This window comes from Acanthaster planci, linkage group LG03, assembly GCF_054643075.1.
Source record: "Acanthaster planci isolate LZ-2023a linkage group LG03, COTS_SCS, whole genome shotgun sequence".
NCBI classification, from domain to species: Eukaryota; Metazoa; Echinodermata; class Asteroidea; order Valvatida; family Acanthasteridae; genus Acanthaster; species Acanthaster planci.
The window spans coordinates 8,346,526-8,360,867 of NC_141779.1; the positions used below are offsets into that span (position 1 = coordinate 8,346,526).

The 14,342-nt window shown below is 41.4% G+C and overlaps 1 protein-coding gene across 2 annotated transcripts in view; it reads left to right on the forward strand.

Moving 5' to 3' along the window:
- LOC110983433 (1-phosphatidylinositol 3-phosphate 5-kinase-like) overlaps positions 1-14,342 on the forward strand; it is a 54,778-nt gene that overhangs the window by 247 nt on the left and 40,189 nt on the right. Inside the window, exons 2-12 of one of the 2 annotated variants that reach the window (XM_022242687.2) lie at positions 177-398; positions 1,642-1,880; positions 2,815-3,009; positions 3,701-3,890; positions 4,364-4,550; positions 5,064-5,187; positions 5,899-6,056; positions 6,740-6,851; positions 7,860-8,010; positions 8,952-9,095; positions 10,017-10,103. In XM_022242687.2, the coding sequence (XP_022098379.2) occupies positions 191-398; positions 1,642-1,880; positions 2,815-3,009; positions 3,701-3,890; positions 4,364-4,550; positions 5,064-5,187; positions 5,899-6,056; positions 6,740-6,851; positions 7,860-8,010; positions 8,952-9,095; positions 10,017-10,103 (1,795 nt within the window). In that variant the 5' untranslated portion in view covers positions 177-190. Of the gene's footprint in view, positions 1-31; positions 399-1,641; positions 1,881-2,814; positions 3,010-3,700; positions 3,891-4,363; positions 4,551-5,063; positions 5,188-5,898; positions 6,057-6,739; positions 6,852-7,859; positions 8,011-8,951; positions 9,096-10,016; positions 10,104-14,342 lie in introns of those variants that run through there. The other variant, XM_022242689.2, reaches the window with a different exon arrangement.

The following is a 14,342-nucleotide window of genomic DNA, read 5'->3' on the forward strand; positions in this document are numbered from 1 at the left end:
ACATGATAGTGTTAATAATGCAATGATACAAACAAAACTAGTGTAACTTCATTATGTGTAATTTGTTTACCTGTACATTAGTGTGCCACTGGATCCACTTCTGACCAAGTCCACCATAATATGCTATGAAAAGTTTTGTTAGATGTGGTTCTTTTTTCGATGGGACAATGTTTCAGTCAGATGACAACTGATGGATCCGTGTGCCGTCTATGAGAAAAATTCGAACGAGGTCTCCACCAACCTCTTTGGAGGTGCCGCTGCTGCAGGAATAACCCCACAGCCCATCATGGTCGAGCATGACAGCAGCGACGACAAGATCACCTGGTTCCAGCGACTCTCGCCCGACCAGAAGAACTCGTCTTGGTTCTCTCTTCCTGACTGGCTTCGTCGTTCCAAAGGTAAAGGCATGAGAGACAGTAGAGGGTAGCAGTTTTCATCACAAGTTAATCACAACTCATTCAGTCTTAGGCCTATTGAGTCATGGGCCTTACAAATGAACTGTCACGAGCCCTTCAGATGGACTGCGACAAAGGTATTCCCTTTGTTACTTTATTCCCTGTTTCTTATGACTAATCTCCTGAAAGGACTTGTGACCAAACTTGATAAGCTTTTGAAAGGACTTATGATAAACTCAACTATAATATTAGACTTGAATCAAGTCTTACTTACGTTGCTCTGCCCCAGTCAGCCGTTTCTTCAGCCTGTACACACTACATATACACGGTCATTGTACTCGGCCCAGCAGCTTGCATAACCCTTATAAGGCGCCCTCATTAATAGCCTTTATTAAATAAAGTGTGTCATACATGTACGTCACCAGTCAGTACATGTACATGTAAGTCCGACTTGATGGATAAGCCAATCGGACCCCCCTTGGTGTATTTAGTTATTCATAATTGCACATGAAAGACATGATCTTTCATAATATACATACGGAATTTCCACCAATCAAAGTAGTCAGACTTGTAGACTTGTTAATTATAATGCAGGTATGAATAACGTAAAATAAGTCTGGCAGTGTGATTGGCTGCTACCACTTTTGGTAGATGAGCCCATTCGCTGTGTACAAACGGTTGGCAGATTCATCAAGTCGGGATTTCGGAACTTAACTCATAGTAATAAGTGGACGCAAGAGGGCACAAAGCAAGGGCCGCGGTCTCGATATTTATCCAAAGCAGAAACTCAAATGTCACAGAGATGCCGACTTGAGTCAAGTCTACTATAATAGTGGATGGTAGAAGCAATTCGGTTTCCACACCCACCTGTGAGTTGAGGTTCCAAGATCAAACCTGATCAGCCACTAAAGGTCTGTTTAATACCATCTATGACCTGAAAATGGAATTCCCTTCCTGTCCATTTTACCTGCAATCAGAAAACAGGCCTGCTCGAGTAGGGGGATTAAGTGTTAGCTGGACGACACGCCGTCAGCGGTTTTTATTACAAAATAGTGCTTTAAGTTAATGTGGCATTTTAAAAAGAGTTACTCAGTGCACGTGTAGTTGTCCCTTTACGGCCCATAGTTCATTAGGGTGCCTGATTTTTTTCCTTAGAAATTTATAACTGATAACTTGAAAGACACTGACTTGGAACTTCTGAAAGACATAAAACATTGTTAACGTTTTTCTGCTCTGAATTGTGAAGACACGTCCTCATCGGTTGAGAAAGAAGCCTCGGCAACAAAAGGGAAAAAGGAGGAACCTTTGCCCCGTCCCCTTCATACCGCCTCCTCCCTACCGGACCTGAACGCCAAGAGCAAAGAGAACAACAAGCCCGAGCCCGTCAGGAAAACAGAGAGCAGTCTAAACGCCTCCTTCTTGGCACCACTAGCTGAGCTCGGGCAGAAATCCTCTCGGCTAAAGATCGAGGTACCATGGAAACAGGTGGGATGTATCTCCTTTCCTCTTGAAAGTCGGTCGAGAAGTTTGTCATGTCTCACATCTTGGATACTGTAATAATATTCGTCCACAAGGGTCATGCGTTCAACCTGCGAAAATGATGTTATTCAAATGATGTTTTGCCTGTTATTTATTCAACAGAATCATGGCAGAGGTCATACATATGTACACATGTCTTTAGAGCGTACAGCTGTGGTATAGCACACATTTTCTCAAAACAGAATATTACAGTCTTCAAAATCTCATGTCCAACAGGAATGCTTACTATAAACCAAGGTTAAACTGAGTTGATCTCAATCATTTCCTGCAGAAAATGTCACTGCCTTTATACTATGCTTAAGGTCTAAAGTCTTAAAAGACTAAAGTTAGAGACAGGTATAACTTGTATAGCAATGGGTGCTTCCTCATGTGCATCTGGAGAAGTTGCTGCAGTTATGAAAGTTCACTTCTCTCTTTAACTTAAGTTTGTCTTTTAACCACTTCATGCCGGAGGATGTCCAAACATGCAGGCATGCCCATGTCAAAACGTGGAGGATGTTTATTATTCCGGCAAATTCTGTATGTGGTGTCGTGTGAAGTCCATATTTGACTGCATGCTTGAATGATTCCTTAATACACACACAAAGGCTCAAAAGAGTCTGTGGTGTTAAGTGTGTGTCGCCCTCAAGTAGCCTTGGGCTTTGGCCAGGCACTAAGAAATCTTGCTTCATGATATAGTCTCAGAGTTCTGAAAAAGCGACGAATGTCACACAAATCTTGAACAAATGATCAAAAGTCTATCTTTGTAATGAACTGTGGTCGTGCTATTTTGTTTAAAAAGTTGGTATTATCCACCAAAAATTAATGCCATTCCCAGGACAAGAGTGGCATGGAATAATATTTCCAGCAAACTTATATGCTGTTCACATCTTTATGTCAGGAGATAACAAAATCGGCTTCCCAGAGTCCCAGCCAGCAGCACCGGCCACCACCCCAGGCTAGGCTGTCCCTACCTCTGCGGCTCGGTGGCCAGCGCAGCGAGGACCCATTGGAGGCAGGCTATGGGAAGCAGCCAGGAAGGAGTTTGACCACTGTGCTCCGCCATCTGAGTGCCGTAGTGGACAGATCAGGCCAGGTAGGATCGGAATTCTTTCAACAGCAATGCCCAGTGTTCTTCTACTCACCATTAGCGTAGGCTTCCAAGAGATTAGAAAGTGTGACATGATCAATTAAAAGGAGTATTTTGTTAACGAGTGTTTATACAATACCAACCTAGGTCAAACAGAAATATAGTTGTGTTCCCTATCACATTGGGAAAAAAAATTAGGGTTAGTGTGGGTGAAACACTTTTGCCCTTAACGTTTAAAGCTGACCAGCTTAAAAGAAATTAAGTAAATATAAAAAGTATACGGGATACGGAAAACAAGAATCAGGCTTAGAGGTTGGCACTGTAAGTTTCTATTTTTTCAAGAATTTTTAATAAAAATATTACGTTCTGCATGATTTTTTCTTAGTTTGTGTAGGTAGTTGGTATGGTATTGACCCGTTTGTCCAATTTTATCCATCATGAACTGCTGACATTTCCAATGATAAGGACAGGTTTGCTTTTTAACCTAGCCAGTTATAGATACATGTGTTTTTAAAGTTGTTTTTAAAAGTTGGCAGTGTTAACGACTTAAATGTGTTCAAGCTGCAAGTCGAGTCAAATCTCAAGGGGAAAAGAAATTGCACTTTCTACATGACCGGAGTCTGAGTCAGCCGTGCAAGTCGTGAACCACCTTAGTCACCTCAGACCTCAGACTTGACACATTTCACATTGCACACAGATACCCCAAGCCTACCGCGACAGCGACTTCAAGCAGTACTGGATGCCGGACAGCCAATGCAAGGAGTGTTACGAGTGCAGCGAGCGCTTCACCACCCTGCGACGCCGTCACCACTGCCGGGTCTGCGGCCAGATCTTCTGCAGCCGCTGCTGCAACCAAGAGGTGCCGGGCAAGTTCATGGGATACACCGGTGAGTCTAGTCTGGTTCACGGACCTGTTGATTCTAGTGATGCTGAGTTTGGTTAGCCTCATTTATTTATACAATGCTCGGAAGAATTCCTTCATGTACTGAAACATCAGCAATTTTCCATTTTGTTAACATATTGATATTGATGATATTAACAATTCCTTTAGCTGTTTTAGGGTTAAAATTATTTTTAACAGCCAAAAATACTTTTCACTGCTGTTTTTTATCCTTGTAACTTGCAGTTATATCGATAACGACACCTTGAGCCACCAAAAATAGAAACCAAAAAGAAATTCCTCTAGAGCCAAACCTAGATACATCAGTCTTTTTTTTTGCTTTCTCAAATGGAGGCTGATATTGTAGCATATATAATGTCCTTTGTCGTTAAACTTGCCTGTTGCATGTAGCAATTGCTTCCAGGACAGAAGATTTTGTCTTTGAGCAGAAAGTAACCCTGTAAACTTCGCTTTTTTCAGGATATCTGCGCGTCTGCACCTACTGTTGCAAGATCGTCCTTAGCTACGCCCAGTCCTCCATGGGCGAACTCAAGATGCTGCAGGAGGATTACTTCACTCTGATGGCGAGTGAACTGCCCTCCTCTGCCACGCCCGACATCATGACACCCAGGAAGAAGCCGACAGACTGTTCCATGACCCGCCAGAGGTAAGCAGAATGGGAACGTTAGATCTGTCATGTGCCCGTGCTGCTCGCAGGGGCTAACTTTCTGTCTAAGCCGGTTCCCATTTGTGGATGTGCTAACATGCAGGGCTTTCTGAAGGGCATGTGAGAAGCCAAGAGTACAGTAATGCTGTGAGTGGTTTGGAAAAACTAACTTTCCAGTAGAGTACCAAAGTGAATACGTCACGCGCACAATAAGTGTGTAAAAGGCATGAGCGTGAGAACCAGCGTGTGAACCAACGCACGCCTACTCCATTCGTTTGCACTGCACTTTCTGGTTCACAGTGACGTCACACTTCGGTACTCTATAATGTGATCCATTGATTGTTCTACCCCTGCATAAAGTTTCCTGGGGAGGAAGGCAACACAGTACTTTGTCTTGTCACCGTGTATTCACCCAAGTGCCCAAGGCTCTTAGTTTGATTTCGTCCTTTAAAGCTGCAAATGTGAAGAACATGACTAAACTAATGCTGCTGTTTATTTAATCGCTTTGTGTAGGACGTTCAGCAATAGCAGTAGTGACGGCTGTTTCGACCCGTTTGAGTTGGTCCAGACCCCCACGCCCTCCACCTTGGAGAGGTCCTTTGACAGTGTTGCGCAGGAGAGGCAGCATCTGCTGAAGGTAGCTGCATGTATTAAACATAAGCATACCCGACTGAGGGCGCTGTTCCATCTAGAGTCATAAGAGCAAAACTGGCCTCTTTTCTCAAGGGGGGGACATGTTCGAAAAATGGGGATTTATTCCAACACTTTGGCAGTGTGTCTTTTCAGTTGAAGAAAGGGCTTCCGCCGTGTACCTGAAAGTATAAGTACAGTTTTCTGTAACGATTTTATTTTAAGAAATACAAATGAAAGAAATAGTAGTGTATCCTGATAAAGAAACATCTCGAAAAGTTGGAACATTCCTGTTCACCTTAGAGTGATGCTTTACAGAGCTCTGTTCCCACTGAGAACAGCAGTTGTCCCCATTTAGCATAAACAATGTTGGCATAGAGGTAAATTTTAGATAAATAGTTTTTACATGAAGTCCCCAAACTGCGTGCTCACCATGTCAACGGGACATCTTTTATTTGGAGGTAGCATGGAATTGGATGTGCATTAAGGTGCGATACAGTGTAGTGATGTGCGTTTTAACCAAGAGGGTACATCCTCTCCCCCACCAGGAAAACTGTCGGCCAGGTTTGCGCTGACAGTTACTAGTTATGCGGTTTGACGGTTCAGAAGTTTAGTGAAATCTTATTAGAGTCGAGGTGCCTCTTTCACGAAAAGTGAAGCGAAAAAAAGTTAGTTTTAGTCCAATTTTTTTTCCCGGTTGTTCCCCTCTGGTGACCAGGATTCAGCCCAACTTCATCAGCTGTGGCTGCTGATCCAGCATCCGTCCAACGGCATCATGTTCCAGAGCCACCGGTTCCGCCTGCGCACCTACAACGACTGCATCGTGGGGAGCGAGCTGGTGGAGTGGCTTCTGCTGAAAGACAAAGCGGCGCACAGGTAGGCCACCATCAAGGTCTCTAATGGGGGTCACTCCCCCCCCCTCGAAAATGGAAAAGTTAAAATGAAAGGAAAAAAAAGGGGAAAGAAATGTAAAAGAAGGGAGGAAAGGGGGTGAAAAATCACCATTTGGCTTGAAAATGCTTCAGAATTGAGCCCCCCTTTCACTGCTTGAGGTTTGTAAGTCAGTTGATGAGTGCTTCCCCTCCTCCCGCCCCCTGGTAAGAGCTTTATTCCCTTCCTGGTGACACTCATGGCCACCTTGCGTTTTCCCCTTTACCCATTGTAAAAAGAATTTACAGACTGTAGAAAATATCCAGGATTTTAATTTGCCCTATGAAATCTGTATGAGATATTAACCGATGTTAATATTATGAAATTTTCAGTACAAGCAGCTCAGGGTAGTTCAGTTTTAGTAAATTCCCTCAGCCAACATAAAGTGTGACCAGCCAATAGCCCAAGTTACTCTGCATCAAGAATGATGTAGTCGATTTGGTGTTTCATGCTACTTTCACTGCCAGAATTGTCCCGTGCAATTTCAAATGTTCTGTCGGCAGAATAAACTCGTATTTAATGAACAGCCTCTTTGAGCAGTTTGAAAAAAGATTGTAACAATATGCCGGGCAGAATTTATTGTTTATCAGAAAAGGGTCTTTCCGCATCAGCATGTTTTTTCTGGACAGACTGCAGGCTGTTGCTATTGGCCAGGCACTGCTGGATGCCAAGTGGCTGGAATGCGCCACCAGTAATGACCAGATCTTCCGTAATGAGTACGCGCTGTACCGAGCAGGAGAGGTACGTCGTAAACTAACAAAAAGTTACTATTACAAGGGCCACACTATGACATGCCTAAAACTTGTGCCATAGGCAGGAAATACATGCATGTGGACCGCCAAACTTTTTGTGTGTTTTGGGGTCGTAACTTGCAGCTGGTGGGGGGGCGGTCTCTCAACTGTCCCATGTCAAAACTTTTTGAAACTTTGCTTGAATGTAAAGACATTCATTATGACCACATCTGAGTTAGTTTTACATTTATTTTTGGTTTATTTTCTGTCCTTGTAAGCAAGTGTGCATTGAGCATGTCAGTGGAAAAGGTTAACATTTGGGGCAACCTGTGTTAGAAAAATGAGCATGTTACAAGAACGCTATGTCCAATTTTCATAAAATTAATAACAATAATAATATCAAAGCATTTACATGTATAAGGCGCACATTATCGAACATAATCTGCAATTCAAAGGTGCCGATATATTATCATTATCCCTGCACATTGGGCTCACATCATCTGAGTATACTAGCCCAATGCTGCCATTGCAAACAAGACAGAAACGGGTAAACATCACCGTGTCAGTTAAGTGTCAAAATGATTGTAAAACATTATTTGAAACATTCTTGAAAGCTCAGCCTGAAAGAAAAAAAGCACTGTGAAGACATCAGTGAAAATGTTTAGGGGCAGCAGATTTTGCTTCTCCCTCTGACTTTTTTTGATTAAATACAAGGTCTTTGCTGAACAATTACAGGTCCCTTCATTTTGTATACTAAGACAAGCAATTTGCTGATAACATCGATGACACTTATTCAGAGAACTACTGTGTTTTAATGTAATTTTTCACCGAAATCTCTCATCTCAAAATTGGCCATGCAGCATTTTTGTGGACCATGGAATATGATGCCGTCAACCAGGTTTCAAACTGTGACCAATTCTGCGCCGTTGTTACTTAAATTACCATAAATGTGTAACTGAGAGAGCTGTAGGCAGCGAGGTTTGATAGTTTACTCCCCCTCCCCATGTTCCAACATCAGACGGCTGTGTCCTCGGCTCGAAGGAAGGACTTAGACATTAGCCTGACGGCGGAGGGGGAGCTGGACGAGATTGAGGACAGGATGGAGCCCAGCTGGTTCCGAGACATCAGCCAAGAAGACAAGGGGGACCTGACGGATGACGACAGCCTGGGTGGGTATTCCCCATTGCTGGATGCCTGGTTTTAAGTACGAGATTGTATTATTTCCGTGCTGCTTGTTCACAAGCACCTCTGTGGACTCCATGATGGGAGAGTTGATACTGACATGTGGCCACTCAAATAAGTGCACAGGACTCGCCATATGTACATAGTTATATTTTAAATGCATTGTGTTTCCCATTCTTATATTATTATAACACTCTCCCATAGACTAAGCACAGACATTGACCACCGAGGACAATAGACTGACTACTTAGCGAGGACAATCGACCGACTACTGAGGACAGGGAAACATGCTTTATTTCCTTTGTAATACTCTGTGATCAAGCAAAATATGCTCTGGTTTATGCATATGCAATATGATGCAGTGACCAATTTGCATCTGCAGTGATGGTATCATATGTGATTTGTTTGGGTAAATAAAACAAATGATGAGTAATTAATAAAGTGGAATTTTAATCATCCATATGCAGATGGTTGAAATATGTACAGTGTCTTGCCTCAGTGCCTTTTCTATCACTGAAAAAAAAATCAGTGCATCATAAAGATGACAAAGATGAAGCAGTCCCATTGAATTTTTGGGTTAAATTCCCCTTTTTGTTAGTTTTAGATGTTGTTTTGCAAAGAGTGTATGAGATTTCTGCAAAGACAAATTGCTTTAAAAATAATTTTTTCTGTGCATTAGTTTTCTCAAGTAACTTTTATTTTGATTCAGCTAATATTGCTGAATTAGCTTGTTTTGTTGCTGTTAATTTGAATAACGACAAGTAAAGCTTTCTGTCCCAGATCAGTTTCGATTTTAAAGACTTCTGCCTCTGCCTGGTTGCTATTTATTTTAATTTTCTGGCCCTACTATTCTACCCCTGCCTAAATCCTCCTAAATTTGATTTTACCTGAGTTGTGCTTTTTGGGGTCCCTCTTACGCATCTTGCAGTAAAAATTATGCCAACCCCGGCAGAAGATACAGACTTTGTGCCAAAACACCGGCGGGGCACATCAGTGGGTGACTCCATCGGTACGTGGACCAGAGGACTGCGCCCCACCACAGACCTCTTCACCTCGCCCAGCATTGACAAAGGTACCGGGGGTCATCGGCAAATGAGCCTTTACCCCGTCATTCACATCATGCCACAAGATTCCTCCAATATTGGATGGGAGGGAGACCTTGGAATACAAATTAATGATTAAGACAGAAGTGTGTTATGTTTGTACCAAAAATCTTCTAAGAATAAGCTGGCTTAATGCCATAAAGTTCCTAAGCAGAAATTAAAAGCTTAGCGATCCTGAGTACTTTCCAAAAGTCTTCTAAGAATATGCTGGCTTTATGTCATGAAGTTCCTAAGCAGAAATTAAAAGCTTAGCGATCCTGAGTACTTACCAAAAATCTTCTAAGGATAGGCTAGCTAATTGTCATGAAGTTCCTAAGCAGATATTAAAAGCTTAGTGATCCTGAGTACTTACCAAAAATCTTATAATCTTTATCTCTGTATCCATTTCCTTTTTCTCATGAACCTTCAAAATTAACGTGTAGCTAGAAACACGAGTGGCACATTCTTTGGGCTGGCTTGGTTTTTTTTGGGGGGGGCATCAAGCCCATATCGCCTGGCAGTGACTGTGTTCCATCTTCGTGATCAGTGCAAAATCCTCCAAGCACCCATTTTTTTATTACAAAACACCCTTTTCCTTTTCAAGAATTTCCGTCCATTTTTTGAAACATTGATAGCTTTACTTTATACCTACTATCCCTTATCCCTTTGCCCTGGCAAGCCACAAAGTTCACAGAACAGCACAAATGAAAACTGATTAAAAACCCCTAAGCCGCTGGACATGAGACTAACTTGGGCATTGATGGGTGTGTTTGTTTGGCCCATGGTTTGTTTGTTGTTACACGTTTTGTTTGTTTGTGGGCAAATCCATGCTTATCGATTGCACATTGATTGTTATCTTCGAGGTCCCTCACTGCAAAATGCCTGATAAGATTTCCCGTTCCTAAATGCAGGCACCGTGGAAATCATGCAGAGGGAAAACTCGGGTACCTGGGAGCAGGAGGGATCGGTTCCGGGCATTGCAGAAGTGTTTCCAAACGGTAAGCTGGATTTTATCCTCATTTTGTGAAATTGCAGTTTTCCAGACTATTCAGTTTGGTGCTCCTTTCTCAATCTGGAGTAATACAGGGATGTCCACAGAGAATGGGATGAATTATGACCCACTTTATCAAAATGAGAATTCAGACACATAAAAAGTTGATGTCAGATTGTGACATTTTTCAGTGGCACTATATGGAGCAGAAAAAGTGCTATGGTTTGTACTGTGTTCGTTTCTCATTTCTCTTCAAAATGATGGAGAAACTTGTTGAAGAGTTTACCAAGGAGCCTCAAGAAAAAATTGGAACCAGTACTTTTTGCTGTTTTTTTTTCTTGGAGGATCAGTCCCAGTGAATAATGTGTAAATCTAAACCCATATGCACAAGTGTTCTTAAAAGTTTTTGGTGGTTTTTTAACTTAGGTGGCTAGACACTATTGAACACAGGGGGCGCTGTTTCAGTGGATAGGATTGGGCAACATTTAGGAAATATGTAGGACAATTAACCACTTCCTGCCGGGGCAGTTATCAATGTTGATGATGCTGGGCCGGGATATTTATCATTTTTTTCTGCTTTCAAAATTCTTTAAAAATTCCTATCTTCACTTACAAACATGTGAAGGACTGTCTGGTGGCCTCTCTAGCCTGACAGACAAATCTATTGACGCCTGAGTATTTCAGCTAGGCCTGCAGTCTTGTAAAAAGGGCCCAGATTGTGTGGTGTTATATAACTTTCTTTTTTTTACAAACCTGGAGCAGTGCACTGCTGACCTCTTTTCAATTGGGGCCAGATTAGCGTGCAGCGGTGCTGTGTGGCTCATTGCTGCGGTGGTGGAGCGCTTTTGTCCCCGGTGGTAATCCGCTGGCTCTAAATGCCCCAAACCCTGGAATACGGTTTCAAAACAAGGCTGGATAATCTCCACTTTTGAGAGTGAAAAATGTCGGTAAAGCCCAGCAGCCTGGTCTTTTGTTCGAGAACAGTCTTTTGTTACAAGGCCTTGTTCCCTTTGTCCGAGTTTGGACACCCCAGCCATGCATATAAAGCATAAGTGTCCAGATCTGGAATCCCCGGCAGGGAATGGTTAATGGTGACACGTTTTGCCGACATTCTTGTGCCAAATTGAAGACAAATTTGCAGGCAAAACAATAAAACAAAAACAATGGCGTTGTCACTTTTGTTTCATTTCTTAATTTCTTCATTTCTGTCCAAAAGATTTAAAAGTATGTACAGTTATAAAAATCTGAAAAAATTAAACAAAAACATGAAGAGAATTCTACACAGTTACAGTCCTCAATCCTTCACCTGTTGGAGGACTGAGGACTGTTAGGGCTCACAGCACATACACAACACCATATCACGCACAAAAATACAAAAGAAGTAAAAGATAAATCGCCAGATGTCAAGTTGATTTAAAGGATGAAAGATGATGATACGTCTTTGAAAGATACATCTTTCATCCAATTTTTGTGTTAAAAAGATGCTTTCGTTGATGGATTCCTAGAGAGGGCTGTCTAGAAGCTGCCATTATCAGACATATTTTTGGCTGCCTGTTACATCCATCATAATATTCCTGTACTAGACAAGATGCTCCTTCTGAAATCTATCTGCGTGACCTATTTTTTGATTTGTCATTTGAGAAGTTGGCGCCAACCAGACTAAATTAGGGTATGCATTAAGTATCTGTCATGTCTCACATTTGTTTATATTTCGTTGGCTGACCAACGATCAATTACTGGACATGTCTTCAGAGGACCACAGCTTGGAGGAAAAAGGATGTATCATCAGTTACTGATAAATAGAGTGATAGTTAACGTGCCTTTTTTTTTGAAACAAATCTTTAGGTCTGGGAAGGGAGGGGGAGGAGCTCCAATTCAAAGTTTGCAGAAATATCATCCTTGATCTGTGGCAGGTTCTTTGCCTCAAAATAAATGTTCGCTTTATTACCCGTTAAAGGGGCGCATATTTGCACAAAGCTTTTAATAATTTGGTCTTTCGATTGCTGCGTTAGATTGTTTTTTAAACTTTGAAAATTATTCCTCAACCTCTGTAACTCACAGCCAGCTATAGGTTTGCTGCCACTAGTAATCAAAACACAGGGACAGCTATGGCACAGAAAGAGAAGGTCTGTGTTTCTTAAAATGACAGTAAACTAGTTGAGCAACTTGAGTTTTTGAGTACATGTAACTCTAATACTTAATACCATTGGAACAAAATTGTAATAACAGGTAAGACATGTTAGAACCTCCCCAGTGAAGGGGAAAAAATAGAGGGTGATTTCACCTAGAAATGAATGCAGGTGATTGAAATTGTAAAAAGTCATGAGAAGAATATTTGATCTGTTGAATACATGTGCCATAACTGTGTTACTTCAGTGTTTTACTCTGAAAAATATACATGTAGATTTTTGTAGAGTAAAAATGTCCATAGCAAAGAGAAACGCCATTTTTCTGCATGAAAAGTAGTTCTCTTTTTCTCTTCATTGCATTTTACTTGAAGGATAATACTCCTAAAAATAAGCATAACTGGCTGTTTTGTGTCTGTAAAGCCTTCATGGAAGCCATGTTCTAGTTTACTCATAATATATAAGGTGTAACTAAATACTGTACCTCTGGCAGTATTTCTGATGTCAGTATTTATTCTGTTCTGTCCATAATGCTCTGTTTCTTTAGTGAGGACATGTTGATAAAATCTGTCTGCCATAACCAGGATTAATCATGCTTTACATATCCTGCCATCTCATTGATATCGCCCGGTGCTTATCTATGCAGGAGTTGTCAATATGGGAAAAGGCATCTGCGATTTTGTGTGTCAGAACTGAAATTTTTTCTCCGGCTCTGATGTAACTCCATATCCCGGTAGCCTGGCCAGAGTTACAGTTGTTGTCTTTTCCAAGACCTTCCATTTATTCTAGATTTGAGTCTAGTTCAACTCCTTGTATTTGGTCCATGGTTTATTGCAGGAAAAACTTGTGATGCGTCTTTGGTCATGGTAAAGAAGACAGTCTTTCCAGAACCAGTTTTATGGCAAAGTCAAAGAAAGTACCGGTATACCAAAATCTAGCAACAGTATACAGTGTAAATAATTCAATTTACCCTTTGCAAACCAAGATGCAATTGTGAACTACCGGGAGATATCATGTTTTGTCCAACACAAGCTTATTTCTGTATCAAGCATTATGCATCATCAGCTATTTTGTTGTATGGTTTTGACAATTTGTTGTGGGAGAATCTGTCTAAGTGCCAAATGTTTGATTTTAAATTCTTTCCCACAAAGTAAAAATATGAAATGGCCATTATGTTATCTATTAAAAAAAAACAAACCTTGTGCGGCACCTTATGATGTATTTATTGATATTCTGTGCAGAGCCCATTGTAGCCAAGGTGCAAAGATTCATAGTCATTTCCACCATGGATCTTAAGAGACAATGAGCTAGGTGAAATTCTCAACCTGGTATCACACACCAACACAATCTTGTCTTCACTCTGAGATAGCTCAGCGACACAGATGTAGATTTCCCAGTTGAAACAATCCACTTGGACAATGACCATTCAAAATGTGCCATCGGCACATCACAAAGCATACAGACTCTCTCTTATTTTTTTTTTTTTTTACTAAATTTTATGGATTAAAAAGTGGGTTATCAAATTTGTGGCGCGTGCCAAGTCAAGCTATTTCAGAAAGAGTGACTCTGGACTTTGGAGTGCGGCAGCGGTAGTTTTTGAGGGAGCCATTTAAACAAAAGTTGTGTTTGCTCGTGAAAGTGGCTAAGGTGGTCTAGCCATCCAATTACCCTTGTTAAGTGACTTTGGCCGTGCACGGATGGTTATCATTAATTGACAGATGAAGCTTTTGAAAAAAAACCAAGTATAAATGTAAATGTAGGAGTTTTTCCAAAGGTAGGGGACAAACCACTTTTTTCCCGGGGGAAAATTTACTGGGAACGAGTGAGCACTTGTCATTGGAGAACTTATAAACAATAATTAGTGGGGGGGTCAATTTTGAGGTGTTTTTCATCCTCATTCACTTTTTTTGCCACTTTGTTCCCTTCCTCCCCTTTCTCCCTTTTTTTAGTTCTCTTTATTTGTATTTTTTTAGGGGGTGGCCCCCTTGCCCTCCCCTTGTGACGCTCATGTGTAAGAGATATTCGTACCAAAAGTACTCTTGATACGGATATCTCGGCACCAATGCAATAAGCACATGCAGGTCAATCATGTTTACCCAAGTATCAGGAATCAAAAAAGA